A 16381-nucleotide genomic window follows, 5' to 3' on the forward strand; every position below is an offset into this window, starting at 1 on the left:
TGCATCTGAAATGTCATAATAAGAAAACGCCTCTAACCTCTCAAAACTGCATGCTTCCGAGAATGAACATCTGTATAATTTTAATCAGGATAATGTGTCCCAACTCTCCTAGGAGTTTTTTTTAAGACTTTTTTGAGACCCCCTATTGTATATAACGTTTTTAAACTTGTACATTTCGTCAAAAAATAGACTCAAAATGTCATTTGAGAAATCTGTAGCTTTAAGACAAAACTAATTTCTGATTTGAAATCCTCTCACCCAAAATAGGCAGTGTCAAAAATCTTTATAAATGCAATTAAAAATTTGCTCCCCGGGGTAATTTTTAGAGCATAAAATATTGTAATCCATTATTTATGAATTTCATATGCATAAATAATGTGTAATGATAATGATGCAAGGCGAGAAGGAGTATAAATAACGTATTATATTAATTTGTTCTTAATATTTCACAATACTAGTCTTTAGTAAAGAAAGTAAACAAAAACAATGACTTTTTGATTAATGTTTTAAAAAATTTATTTTTTCTGTTTCCAGCATTTTGGTTTTAAACTTTTAGACAGGTAAAGTGTTTAGCATTGGGGGACCTCTTTTAATTTAAAAGTTATTATACAAGTACTTTCTCCGCGCTACTTTAGAAACTCAATTTCTAAAGTTATTAATTAACTAGAAATTATGCTTTAGTACTTTTCGTTTCATTTTAATTATTGGATTGCACAGTGGGCCAGCATCCAAGGTCTCGTGACCAAAATTAGTATTTCGATAAAATTTGTTTCAACATTTGGCGGTTTTCATTTAGGGGTGTTTATGCGCAGGTAAATTGAATTCATAGTTGAAATTTTGAAATACACTAAAATTAACCCCCAAAAAAATGGCGTCTTAAATATAGCGAGCAAAAATAGAAAAAATAATATAGTACGTTTAAATAATTAAATATAGCAATGAAAATATAATAATTTTGTTAATTTTATGTTAAAAATGAAAAGCAAATTATATTTCCGAAGTAATATTACAATAATAATTGAAACTTATTAAAATTACAAACCTTTAAATAAAAAATTTAGGAATTGGGAACAGCAGAACACATTTCAAAGCAAAAGATGAAGCATAAATGTTCAAAAATACTAATTAGCTACTTGATAAATAACGAGGCTGTGGTCACATAATTCTCTCTAGATTAAAAAGGTGAAATTAGATTTAATTTTCGATCTGATGGTGGTGTTCCTATGCAATTGCAAAAAAAACAACTCTTATAGTAATAAAGTAAAGTACATAATGTAAATGTAATACTTTTTACCGCTTCATGGTTGTTTAATGAATAGCGAAAACTGAAAGGCATAACTAAATATGATATTTTAAAAAAGGGATATGATTTTTAATTTGAATTTTTTATTTAAATTTATTTCGATAAATCAAAGTAAAGACGCAGAATTGAATAACAATTTAATTATAAGGTAGCGTAATTTAACTAAAGAAACTTTGCAGAAAAATTATCCAATAAACTATTCAATCACTCATTATATAGATACTTATTCCTAATCTACGAAATTATTTTTAAAAGTATGCTTTTTGGTTAAATTATTATTATTATTTAGCGTGAACACTTAATATTTATAAGTACTTTTTACAATTATTTACAGTTTTATAGTGACGGAAAAGGAAATAAAAATGTAACTTTTAATTTTTTTTGCTACTGCTGTATAAATAAACTTCTGGTAAATCAACACAGTAAGCCAATAATGATTTCGATATCGTATAAGGAAAAGTAATGTGATAGGCAAGTAAATATCTTTAAAATAATAATTTTACAGAATAATATGTTTCTAACTATTGTATTTCTATTGTGTTTCCAACCATATTTCAAAAAAGAGTAGCCATATAAAGTAAAAACAAAAAAAGACTTTGCACAAAATTTAAAAACTTACCGAAAGATAATCCTCCCCCCAAAAAATTTTTAACTATTATATATTAACTATATTATAACAGAAATAAGAATCAAAATATTTTTACCAGTACTGTATCAATAAATGACAAGCAAATCAACATCCTAAACCGATTCAGTTTCAGGAAAATTTGATGTACAAATAAATATTTTTTTAAATACTTTTTACTAATATAAATACGCAATTGTTTAATATTTTCCTTTACGTGCTTAATTTTCACCTTGAAGTCTCTATGTATATATTTGTTTGTCTAATGTGTGGTGGTCTACTGTATGATGGTTTAATGCGCGTATCAGTCATTTCATTTGTGAATATTTTACAAGAACGACTTGGATATCTAAAGCTAAAAATGTGGTACTTCAGCGTCTTTCTATTAATGCTGCATGTTGGTAAGATAATTTTTTATATTTTGTCTTTTTAAGTCCATACTTTTAAAAAATAACTGGAAAAAATATTTTTATTTGCAAATATGTAGCTTAAAAAATACTAACTCTTTAATTCGACAAAAAAAAACTTATTTATGGCACTTTTGCTTGTTTTATAGCAAACAAAATAAACTTATTTAAAGAAATACAGTTTTTAATAAATATTTTTTAATAAAACTCTTTAATTCGACAAAAAAAAATAATACTTATTTGTGGCATTTTTGTTTGCTTTATTGCAAACAAAATAAACTTATTTAAAGAAATACAGTTTTTAATAAATATTTATCTATTTACTAAAAAATAAGTAACTTTTATAACAGTTAAGATGAATGATTATTATGTTAACTAATGAATAAAAGAAAAGAAGCTAAACAACCCATATGACTATCAGTGTATTAAAAGATAGGCGTATTAATGAATCAGGTATGAGGGAAATTAGAGAAAAGGCATATTAATGAATCAGTGATTAGACGAATAAGAGAATAGGCCTATTAGTCACTCTATATTCAAGCGAAGTGAGTATAGTAGACTTACATATTAATAAACTAGTGATTAGGCGAATAGTTGAATTGGCCTATCAGTGCATCAGTATTTAAGGGGATCAAGAATGAGTAATTTATAGAATAGGCGTATTAGTGAACTAGTGGTTATTTGATTAAGAAAATCAGCCTTTTAGTTTATTAATATTAAAGTTGCAAGAGAAGAGGAGTTTTAGTGAATCAATGATTAACTGAATAAGAGAATAGGTCTATTAATAAATTAATATTTAGGTATATTAGAGAAGAGGCGTGTTAGTGAATCAGTGATTAGAGAATCAGTGATTACTGAGTAATTTATAGAATAGGCGTATTAGTGAACTAGTGGTTATTTGATTAAGAAAATCAGCCTATTAGTTTATTAATATTAAAGTTGCAAGAGAAGAGGAGTTTTAGTGAATCAATGATTAACTGAATAAGAGAATAGGTCTATTAATAAATTAATATTTAAGTATATTAGAGAAGAGGCGTGTTAATGAATCAGTGATTAGAAAAATTAGAGAGTAGGCAATCCAAATCAAGGAAATAATTTGCAATTAAGAAGCTTTAAAATGAGGTATAATAGTCGATAATCACATTTTTTTTTTACTTATGAACCAATGTTACTTAGTGTGGTTGATTTCCAATGAAACGACTCGTGGTCAAATCCCGGTGACAGCTCGTCGGTCTGAGTAATGCATCTGACCCGCACCGACCACAACAAATGTTAACATAAATTATTCACAATGCATGAGTGGATCTCAAAATTATTGCCATCAGAGTAACCGTGAGAAGTTTTCGTGACTTTCCTGTCCGTATAAGGCAAATTCGAGTAAGTTCTATTCAAAAGCCTTTTCGAAGGTTAGTTTTTCCTAATGATTAATACAGGAGTTCCCTTGTCTTCTGGGCTAGATTCAAAACTGCAAAGCTACGACGTTGAGCATTGATAGTTAAACAGGGAAACCAAAAATGAGTGACCTATCCAACGCCGTCTATAAAACAAAAACAATTAAATGACAAATAATTGAGTTAACGATTCTGCCATTTGCATCATGAAGGTATTCTCAATTTCGAGACGACACAAACAAAAGATAATGATAAAAATATATCATCAAGTACCAACTCAATTTTTTTTAAATTACAAATTCATAAGATTTTTTTTCTATTTCTATTGTTTTTCTGATATTTTTATAGCATTTCAAAATCTGTTATCAATGCATAGCACAGTTTTAATCTGATTTGTTTCATTCTATTTCAGTATGCTTTACCCAAGGAAGAGACATATGCCAGATAAGTCACTATAGGCAGTGCCGATATTCAAAGGATGGAGAAACATTCGCATTTCCAAAAACCGCTGAGGAAATGGTACCAAAATGCTCGTAAGATTCTTCAGGAAAGATATCAATTTGCATCACAACCTTCATTATTATTATCATTATTATTAGTTCAAATTCAACTCAACGGCATTAAACACAAAGCCTGTTGAACCACCTTTAGCCCGTAATACTGCTCGAATTTTTGCCATAGATTCTATGAGATGTTGCCAAAATGCTCGTAAGATACTTCAGGAAAGATATCAATTTGCATCACAACCTTCATTATTACTATTATTATTATTTTAAATTACAATCAACGGCGTTAAACACAAAGACTGTTGGACCACCTTTAGTCCGTAATACAGCTCGAATTCTTGGCATAGATTCTATGAGACGTTAGGAGGAGTTTATCACCAAATCCTATGAACTGCAGTTTTCAGTTCCATCTGATTGGATGGCTTTTTTCCAATACCCACTCGATTGACACTCGTCATTAAGGTGTCAATAGAACAGATTTGTTTGTCACTTTTCCAAGGGAATCCTATTAGGTAGGCCAACGTTGCTCCCACAGCAAAGACAGGTAGTGTAGAGATTGAAAGGACATCCGTGTCTTGCCCGGGATTCAAACCCAGAACCCTTCTGATGCAAGGGCAGTTCTCTGACCCCTACACACTCCGGTCGACAGCAAACTTGTCTTCATAGTACCAATTACCAAAATCAATTAATCAAAAAAAATCAGAACTTATCGATAATTTTTGGTAATTTATCGGTAAAAATTTGTTATCTAAAAGTAATATAATTTGGTATAATAAATAATTTGTAATATTTGCTTACAATTTTTCATTATTTTATTTAAAAACAGGGTTGGATTAATCTATATCACTTGATTTAAATCATGATTAAAACTGAGATGAAAAAAAAATCACTGTGATTTTTAAAAATAATCGTTGATCAACTGTGAATTTTCAAAAAGCTATCAGTTTGAGCTATCTGATTTTTTTTTAAACTTTTAAGTATAAAGTATTTCTTGTACAATACAGTTATTATAAAGTTTATAGATTTCTAGATATTATTAGATATTTAGATAGTTATAATAAATTTTTATAAAGTTTGATTGCAATGAAATTCGAGGGTTTTTACTAAGAAATAAGGGAATATTAACATGCATATTCCTTTAATTATTTCATTAAAAAACGCATTGATTTAAATGAAAAGATTTTTTTTAGTTATTGTTTCAGTAAAAAAAAAATTTATACAATTTAATTAAAAAAGTTCATTATTAGGGTGTGATTTTATTTAAAGTCTTATTTCATAAAAAGGTTTCTTATTAAGAAATAATGGAAAGTATTTGCATATAAATTATATTTCAAAATAAACTGGGAGGAATCAAAAAGAAGACCAAGCGTGAAACGTGGACGTAAGAGTGTCATGAAGCTTTTAAGTTATAATTTTCCATTAATTGTATGCAAAATATTTTGCTCTCAAAAAAAATTTATAATTATACCCATTTAGTTGCATGTTTATTTAATTTTGGTGCTTTTAAAATTTATTAAATATGTAGTTTAAGAATATCAACCAGAGTAATTTAAAACATTTTCTTCAGTTTTGTTTTTAATCTAAACTAATTTACTTTTCATTAGATATCTAATTGAGAAATAGTCTTCCAATCTTTTACATTCATTTGAGCTTGAAAAATTAAGCTATTATTTTATATATTCCATGATTATTTTTTAATAATTAACTAATAATTTTCACTATTTTACTAAAAAATTTTAACTGTTTCAGCTGAAATATTGTTTTTAAATGGCATAAAGTATTATTAATACATTTTATCTGATGTTTTGGTTCATAAATGTAAAAAAAAATGAAAAATTCTGACTAAATTTTTTAAGAAAGTCAGATTTAAATCAAATAAATTCGATTTTTTAAGCTTTCTTTTAAAAAAAATTATGATTTTTGTCGACTTTGATTAAGTATAGTTGAAAATATTTGGAACTGCATGGCACAGGACATTTACAGCAATTTAATCTGAGTATTTTCAAATTACAAGAAACAAAATTTTAATAAAATTGGTGAAATAGTTTGTGAATAATGAAATAAAACATTTATTCCTTGAATTTTATTCTCACAAACTATTTGACCGTTTTGATGCAAACTCTTTTGTGAAATAATGCAAAGAACTTTTTTAATTTAATTTTCTTTCGAGCTAACATTCGAAGAAAAGAAAGATAATATGGCGTCTTGCAAGCGTATTAAAAATCATAAAAATCACGTAAATAACTTGAAACTACTTTTAATAGACAGCCACACATACTCTTTTTAAAAACCATACAAGTGCAAAGAATTTGAAAAAAAAAACACACTTTTAAATTTCAAAAAAAAAGCTCAATTGATGGGATTTTTACAAAAAAAAATTTTTTTGACCAAAAAATGAAAAATATTTACAATACTCAAGTTTTAGTATGAATTTAAGCAACATGCTGCACTCAAATCAGATACTAATTTTTAACTAAATAAGCTTAGTACAAAACGAGAAACGTTATTCACAAAATAAAAAAAAATTGTATTCAGAAAAACAGTTTCAAAAACAAATCTTTGAATAAATAACTTAAAACAAATTACTTGAGTTTGGAAACAGTTCCAATTTAGAAAATATGTATGTTGTTTTTTTTACTTTCAGCGAATACGTTTCAGTATTTTTGGTGTAATTTCGGAATTGTTTGAGTATTTTGTTACACTTGGTGTCAGATTGCTCTGAATTAGATTAACCATATATGATTACACCATATATTTAAAAAAAGCACTGAAATTTTTGTTAGTGAAACCCTCTATTCCCTTTAACTTTAAAATTATCAATCAAATTTATTATTTTCAATTTCATCAACTGTACTTATTTATATTTCCAGAGCGCTAAACTCCATGTTGGAATGTCTAATCAATTATAAGTATGCCTGTTCAAATACTACAATCTATAGTGTGAGAACTGTTAAAAAATTTCAAAATGCAGTCAATACATTTTGTGACAGCAATTCTACTTGGTACAAAGGTAAAAACTTGTAATTTGTATGTTAACAAACAATATTTTTTAAACACTTTTCGGAGTATTTAAACGCCAAATATTAGTAATGAAACGTGTGCCGAAAAGCCATGACTACACCCGAAAGATGATTCCAACTCCCAAAGTTCTCTGTCTGGTTCAATTTAGTTGATTACTAAAAAGGAATGTTCCGAAGATTTTCGATCGAAACATATGGGTGTTTAAGGGAATTTTTGTCAATGGGCCACTGCTCAATGAGACCAGGAGAAACTAAGTATAATATCATTCAATTCTATTTTTGTCCTCAGAAATATCTAATTTTTCCCTATGATTGGAACAACAGTTTTGTCTAAGAAGACAATTTCCTAAAATGTTACAAAGTGTTTCATGACCAAAGTTTATATTTGTGCACTTAGTACATTAGTGTTGAAGTCACATAATTAGAATCTGTAAATAATTGTGTGAAAAAATTATGCGCAATTCAAACACCACGACTAGAACAAAATCAGGGCTGTGGAGTCGGAGTTGAAGAAATATTTGCAGGAGTCAGTGTTAGAAAAATTTGCTCGATTCAAAGAAGATTGATTAAATGATGGGTCTTATAAATTAAAATAAAAAGTAAAGAAAAATGCGATCTTATAATTTTTCTAGGAAGATGATCTTATAAATGTGAGTAAGGCGAGTATTAATAATTAAATGGAAAAAAATTACTCAAATGAGTATTACGACGATTATTTAAATTATAAGAGATCACAAACTTAATTCGCCCTACTTAAACGTTTTTGAGCCTGCATTTGATTGGTAAAAAATATATTCAGAGGAAAATCTATTAAGAAAAATCTATTAACTATTTAGAAAAATATTAATAGGTTATCGTTTGATTCCTAAATAGTAAAACCAAATTTATTTATCTAAACAGAAAAACTAATTAAATAGATACTCAGATGAATTTACGAAATCATAAGTAATTGTTTCCTATTTCTTGAATATTCGCCAAAGAATAATCTTAAAATACGATGCTTATGCACAGTGTGCCAGAAACACGAATTACCATAATAACTTTTGATCTAATTATCAGATTTTCACGTACCAGGACTTAATTATAATGGTTCGAAGGGGTAACCTCAAATATGCTTTTTAAATAGTGTAGACGATATTTTTAGTTATGAATTCATGCAAGATTCCTGTTTCTCGAAATATAGGAGGTTGCCACAATATGTAGAATATGATGCCGTTTATAAAAGGAAAAATATATATCATTTGTATAGAACACTGATTTACTAATAATATTAATACTTTCCTAAGAAGTTTTTAAAAAGTCTTATTGAATATAAATCAAGGTAAGAATTTAGCTCTAAGAAAACTTCAGAGTTTTAGTCGGAGTAAAATATTTCAACTAACGACTTTACATCCTTGAATAAAAGAACGAAACGCACGGAATCAAATACAGTGAAACATCGATTATCCGAGCGCCGATTTACCAAACTGTCCAACTACGGATCGTATTCCGACCTTCCATTCTTGTAAAAAACAAAACAAAAATGAGAAAATGTTTTTTTTTTTTTTTCAGAATACCTAAATATGGACTTCTCGGTAACCTTAAAAAGAGCTCACGTTCCTTCTGCTAAGTTTCAATGTGGGTGGGGTCAGCTTCTATATAAATTTTAAAAATTAGAATTTTTAAACACAACGTGTATAATATGCTATAATAGACATTATAACAATTGCCAATCCTAAGCCTTAAGAAAGTTTGAAGGGAAGTTATTTGAAAACTTTCTCGTAACTGTTCTTTTTCAAAATTTGTAAATTATCCAGATTTTCCGGATCTGATCTGATCCCGATTGGTCCGGATAATCTACGCTTTACTGTTTATAAAATAGAAGGTAGGTTGTAATTGGATCAAAGCCACAAACAGGGCAAAAGCTCGACGTTCAGAAACGAGAGAATATTATTATAATCGTAATATATTAACATTATAATCTTTGTATTAATTTATATTTTCAATATTAACTAATCAATAATAATTCATTTTTTAAATGTCAGTGCCTGAGAGAAAATTAATGATGCCTTTATGACCATGATAACCATTCCCATGATAATGGTGAGGAGTTTGGAAAATAGTGAAACCTTGAAATTCCTACTTTATTTACAAAAAGTATAAATTGAGTATATTCCATTTTTAGTTAACAATGCTAACTGTGATATAGGCGTAAAACGTCATTTCTAAGAAAATCCACAGCTTTGTAGAAATCAAACGCTTGTAATTTAATATTTTGATACTTGAAAACTAACTCCAATGCTGCATTCTGTGGAATCATAAAAATTTTTAAAAATTGCGAACTATTTATAGATATTCAAGAAAGATAGTATATCTAAATTAAAATTAAAGTTCCACTTCGAGGTAAAGTTCTACTTTGAGTTCTACTTATTTAGTACTGCTGCTTTCACATAGCCTGAGAGTATTGACCACTATCTCCGTTTTCAATACAAGCTGACAATATTTTTTAACAAAAAAAAGTTGTGTTTATTGAGAAAATATTCTAAAATTACTTACAATTTTGTTATGAGTCTTTAAAAGAAATTGCAATTTTTTCTTCTTTTAAGGAGTTGTAAAATATGGCAATTGCTATCAAAACGTTATAAACAATTTACCGAAGAATTTCACTGCCGAGTGTTTCAAGAAGATACGAAGTTACATAGATCCAGCTTATTTGAACTTTGATGGCAGTGATCGAAATAAACAAAAGTGCTAGTAAGTATTTTGTGCCATCATAATTTATCTTTATTTACTAATCCAAATTTTGAATCGGCAGCTTATTCAGTGTTTGGAACCAATGGTGGCACTTTTCGATAACATTTATTAACGGTAGATTGTTAATAAAAATATTTTTTTATAAATCTCGTATTTTATTTTTATTATAAAACGAATCTCCATCATGTGAGTGTATAAATACTGGATGTAAATCACATACGCCACTTACTTGTGACAAAACTTTTTCGCCAACCTGTCTTACAGTTAATTAAACAGTTCCAGCTTAAATGTATACAACGTGACTAATGTCTTATTTCTTACTGAAGATTAACTCCCTTTCCTGTCTGTTAACTCCCTTTCCTGTCTGTAATGCAAGGACAGACGCAATCTTGCAATTGAAATTTCGACCACTTTCTGACTAGCTAGAACACAGAAATATCTGAGAGAACTCCGTACGTGATCACAAAGGAAGTTTCCAGCATTTCCTGGCTGCAACATACAGAATAAAAATTAGAATGGCTAAAAAAATAGAAGAAGGTAATTTTATTTTTGCCAGACTTGAAGCAAAAAAAAACAGTTTTGTTATAAGAATCTATCACCACAGAAAAATTTTCTCGCGTCTTTCAAACAAAAGAGGTAGGTTGCATCACTTTCAAAATAAATCAATCAAAAATCATCATCAATCGTTCCACCAACGTCTTTTCGTCTCATCGCAAATCTTTCGTTTTTGTTCTGAATAAAAAAAATTTAAACTGTTTTCTCCTTTATGGAAAAAAATAGCTTTTCGAATTATTATTTTAGTTCATTATGTTTTTCCAATTTTAGCTTCAATTTTCGCATTTGCTTTCATTACTTGTATTGACCAAGTTAAATATTTCTACAGAAATAAACAAGCAAATTTCCCTTCTATTACTATAAAGATTATTTTCTAAATTATCGATTGATCAAAACAAAGTAATTAAGTTGCAAAAAAAATTATTTTATAATTTGTTTTATTACATCAATTTCTTAAAAAGAAAATATAAAACTATATGGTATTTATTGTGTACTATATTGTATAAATGCATAATACTGTATTGTATATTGTACATTACATAGCTATACTATTGAAATGTCAAGCTGTATTGCTGAACAGATTTCTAAGGAATGTGGAGAGGCAGCTCGAGAATTATGTTTGCATTTTATTAGAGAAGCAGGACCATGGGACAGCATTTGTTTCACCGATGACGACGACGTCACGAGGCTGATGCAAAGTTTAAATTTTCGTTATGACCCAGAAACCACAGAAGAAGAATTTGCTAATCTTTTGCACATGGAAGACACAAAGTTCTAACAGAAAACGATATAGCACATATGAAATAAAACTGTAATTGTATTAATCTATATACATAAAAATGAATATCTGTGGATGAATGTGTGTGTCCTTTATAGACTCCTAAACCATCAGACCGAAAGCTAAGCTCAAATCACGAGAAAGGTCACTGTTGACATTAGAACATTGTACGACAAACCATTCGAGCAGGATGAGTGAGAAACGAAATGGAATTTTCTGATTGGTTACGCGTTAGCCATTGTCGTAAATTTAACGACTCAATTTTTCGCATATTTTAAAAATAATATAAGTGATGATTGATCGCTTGCAGCTCTTTTTGATCAAAAAGTAAATTATTGCACATATTTAATGATTTAATTATTTTATATGCGCCATATCAGATAAATTCAATGAAAATTACTTGGTAACATGCTTGGTCTGCTTCAACAAATTTATCCTTTGTCTGATACCACGTGCTTTCATTTTATTTATATTAATTTTTCTAAACGTGTATCTAAAAAATTACTTATTTAAAACCAATGGTAATGAAATAGAAAAAAGAAATATTTAAGCATTCAGAAGCTAAATTAATGAGAAAGTGGTACTAGTTTGATTAGGAGAAACTTAGAAAATTGACGCCAGTGATGATTAATTAATTAAGGTAATATATGCATATTGAAATAACGGAAATAAGCTATATACTACGAGTCGAACGCAAAAGTAATGGAGTAAAGGTATTTATTTTTATAGAAGAACCGTAAGAAATCGTCATACTACCATTGACGACAATGATGCTTAATTAATGTTGGTAATATGTATTAATTGAAATAAAGAAAGGTAACTTCTGAACTAAGAAGCAAAAATAAGAAGAAAAGATACTTATTCGTGTTTTGGGTAATCGTAAAAAATCTGCATACTATTATTGACTCTAATGCTCAATTAATATTGATAATATGTATTAATTGAAATAAAATAATGTAAGCTATGTGCTAAAAATCCAAGTTCATGAAAGATTAATGGGATATTCGTTTAAGAAAACTGTAACAAAAAACGCCATTCACAGATAACGCTTAATTCATGTGTAGCTCTGACGGTAATATATAGGACTGGTATTATGGTAATTTTCAAACTGCTTTTAATAAGAATTTTACAACGGGTTTTCCGTACTTTCAGAAAATATTTTTTTCCAGCAGGTAGCTAAGATAGCGTATTAATATTTTAATGAATTAGAATTAAAAGAACTTTTTCCACCACTACTTATAAATAATTTAACAGTAAACTGAAGGTCAGATAGAGAAGTGGTCATGCTCCAGAAACCTTATGAAGTTTTAATATTTCCCTTTAAAAAAAAATTCGGCTTTAGTTTGCTGGCACTGACAAATATGTATTAACTCAAATGTTGAGGGTTATGCAATAAGTGCCAAATATACTGAGATAGGTATACAATATTATATTGATATATTTAGTAATTATAAAAACTGCACCACTACTAAGCAGTTTTAATACCGATACTTTGGAATCAAGCGTTTTGTGCCCCCTCATAAAGGATATGTACCTGAGAAAATCACCTAATAGTGGTAAATTTTAACTATCATGAATTAGCAGCGAGTAATGCCAAGTGATGTAAAATGCATTTTATCTTTATTCCAATGGTATGAATTACAAGCAACGATCTTTGCTTACTCCAATTACGTAAAGCCACCAAAGATTACAACATATAACATTTAACAAAACAAATTGAAATTATTTTAGCTATATTAATGGAAAAACTTAGTGGAAGAGCCAGGTAAGTGTCATTTTCCGAACGAAAAAAGAAGTTGTATCCAAATTTTTTCATTACCAATTTATTAGAGGGTTAATATTACAAATACTTCTTTGCTTTATTTTATTTACCACTGCCTAATTAGAATTAAAAATCATGCAAGCATACTGGAAACTAATATGAATTAGTTAAGATAAAAGTGAAAGCAAAAACAGTTCTCTTACATTAAACATATCCATATTGACGCAAACCCTTTATGCTAATTTCTCTAATTCATTAATTCCCCTAAAAATGTCACTCACCTGGTTCTTCCATTAAACTCTTTAATTGTGACGGTATATGCTTTTCAGTTTTAAGCGTGATTGCGTAGTGTTTCTCAGTACTGATTTATTGATTCTTTTCTTTTTTTTATTCACCCCATGCGAAGTACAGATTTTCAGCTAGTGATTATTAAAACTAAGCAAAATGAATAAAAAATAGTGTCTTGATTATTTTTGCTTGAAAGATTTTAAGAGTTTGCATACACGGAAGAAGAGTTTAATAATAATTGGAATGAAACTATAAAACGCCAAACTCTAATAGAAACCAAATAGCTTATTATTATTCAAACTGCAACAGGCAAAGTCAATAAGAAATATAGATTAATAACATTAGGTATAATTAATAATAAAATGTCCTTTTTATTTTTTCCGGGTGATTTCAAGAGAGTGGAACCATAGAGGGATGATTTCGCTGATCTTAATCACTCTGAAAAACGCAAAACTCTAATAAAGTTATAATAATAAACTAATAAAGTTAATAAATATCTGATAAAGTTATTATAGTTAAAAATAAATGAAAATTTTATTAATGAAATTAATCTTGTATAAATTATAAAGTACCACGATTATTTTACTGGAAAGATTTTTAAGAGTATGAGATCATGGAGCAAAATGTTGCTTGACTTTGTGAAACGCAAAATACCACATCTATATATATATTTCTCTTACACGGCGATAAAAAGAAGCCTCATTACAACTCCCCGAATGGCAACGCTAGAAAATTAACCAATGATTGCCGCTAAAAATGTCACATGCTAAATCGAGATTAGGTGGCTCAACATATAGCGCTTATAAAAACGGAAACTGAAATAACCAGAGTGTAAAATATTATGTGCTTATGCGCATCGTATTTTTTGTTAAATAATTTATTTATTATATATCATTTCATAGATGGTAACGAGAAGAGTTTTGTGGTTGCTATGGTGACTAATTAGAATGTAAATTGTTTTTTTGAGTGAGTGTGAGATTTGTTTTTTGAAACTGCGATGCTGTAATTTTATTGTTTAGTTAATAAATATTCCTTTTATATTAAACGTGATAGTAGTTTCCTTAATTATTTGATTCGAAGTCCTTGGAGTTTTATTTGAGGTCAGTTTATTTTGTATTTTTTGACAAGAGAGAGCATTCTCACCAAATGAGATGTTCAATGTTTTGTTTATGCAGGTTTTTCCATTGCAATTCACTTATTTCAATTTTTAATAGACTTAATTATAGCCAAAATTTTAACCTTTTTAAAGAGATATTAGTTTTAGAAATTTTATCTTAAGATTTTATACTATAGTACATTTCTAATAGGTTTAACGAATTACATGTCATTTATTTGAATTCAAATTTACTTTAATGACTTTATTAAAATAATTATATAAAATATTAAGTATTTACCAAAAATATGTAATTTTTTTTAAAAAAAAAAGTTGTTATATGGATTTGAATGATTGTTTTGAATTCTTAAAATTTTGTGCATTTGCAATATACCTAAGTTAGCGAGCGAAGCGAGCTTGGTTTGCGAAGCAAAACATATAAGATTGCGTAGCAATTTTGGGGGGTTGGCGAGCGTTAGCAAGCAGGGGGCACAGCCCACTAGTTTGAAATAAAACTCTAATTAGTAAAATTATTAAAAATGTGGATTAATGAAACTAAGTAGAATCATTAATGAAGTATAACTATTTCTTACCAATTCGTTATTCGTTAGATTTCAATAACATTTTGCTGTCAAATATTAATTTGAAAGCTCTTATATGCACAACATTTTTGTCATGCATTCTATGAATATATACAGAGGGCAGTTATTGCGGAACACTCTGCATTCCTTAACTGAAGCAATACTGCTCTGAAATGTTACTTGAGAAACACTTCATTTAAATTGAAGAGAAAAAATTAAGCCGTGTTATTATTTGTGCAATTTCTAGAAGATAGATTTCTAAGTGAAATATATTTTTACTAATATCCTCTAGCCTACGGCAAAGTATAAAACAAAGTATTCCCTTAAACGCAAAAAAGCTCTAAAATTTATTTACCATTAAAAACTAAATACAATTACGTGATACAGACATTACGAACGAACAACTTCATTTTTATATCCCAAAACATGCCTTTTGATTTTATACAATACTAAACAAAGACATTTAAAACAAAACAAAAATCAACGAAATAAACTACCTTTGGGCTATAGTTTCCAACTTAATAATCATATACAACTCTCCCCCACAAACATAATCGATCAGTATGTATTCTTATATCATATCAAAAAAATATGTATAATATGGGATACAAACCCTCTTCTGAAAAGAAAAAAAATACATAAAATGAAGAAGTTGTTCTCTTCCCCCTCAAACCCCCTTTTCCGGTTCGTACTGCATAAAATTTATATAATATCTCCCACCCCTGAGAAAAAAAATCCCTTCTAAAAGCAGAAGTGGAATTTTGAAAAGGCTTATTAGGTTAGAAACTTGAGGAAGTAGATCAAGCACTATAGGGGCATACATGTAAGGAAGAAAAGAAGGTTTGTATTATTTTGTCCCTCTGTGATTATTATTCCAAATACAAGCCGAAGTTTTTGAGGAATTTACTCTTTATTATATTTTTTTATTCTAGATTATTTCTTCCTCGAGGGGATGGCGGAAAAGATAAAATTGATGTTTTAAAAAAGAATCGGGTGAGTCGCTCCTGTTACACGCGACTCTTTTTATAAAAAAAAAATGGAATTGTTAAACCTCTGAGATAAAGAAAAAAAATCATAGAATTGCAAATATCAGAAATTGTGGCTTTTGTAGATTTGCAGGGCTATTTTTTCTTTTTCTTTATCCGCACCTCCTTTCCGTTGAGGGTCATTTCTCCTGGGCTTTGACATTTTCACACCAAAATACGTGTGTAATTTTTTTTTCACCATTTTCTTTTTAACTATAGAAACACTCTATGTAAGGTTTGTTTACGAAATTTTAACAAACTTATTAAAATTAGCTTAGAAATAAAAACCAACGAATCATAAGTTTGCGCCTTAG

The 16381-nt window shown here is 28.5% G+C and overlaps 1 protein-coding gene across 1 annotated transcript; it reads left to right on the forward strand.

The window, feature by feature from the left end:
- The first annotated feature begins 1771 nt into the window (after nucleotides 1–1771).
- Nucleotides 1772–11394, forward strand: LOC107454642 (uncharacterized). Its single transcript, XM_016071889.4, has 5 exons — nucleotides 1772–2329; nucleotides 4139–4259; nucleotides 7103–7242; nucleotides 9838–9985; nucleotides 11084–11394. Exons 1-5 carry the CDS (start codon nucleotides 2173–2175, stop codon nucleotides 11316–11318), a joined length of 801 nt encoding a protein of 266 aa, XP_015927375.2. The 5' UTR covers nucleotides 1772–2172; the 3' UTR covers nucleotides 11319–11394.
- The last annotated feature ends 4987 nt before the right edge of the window (nucleotides 11395–16381 follow it).

The sequence above is a fragment of the Parasteatoda tepidariorum genome, chromosome 3 (assembly GCF_982258835.1).
Source record: "Parasteatoda tepidariorum strain Cologne lab strain chromosome 3, Ptep-v5.0, whole genome shotgun sequence".
NCBI classification, from domain to species: domain Eukaryota; kingdom Metazoa; phylum Arthropoda; class Arachnida; order Araneae; family Theridiidae; genus Parasteatoda; species Parasteatoda tepidariorum.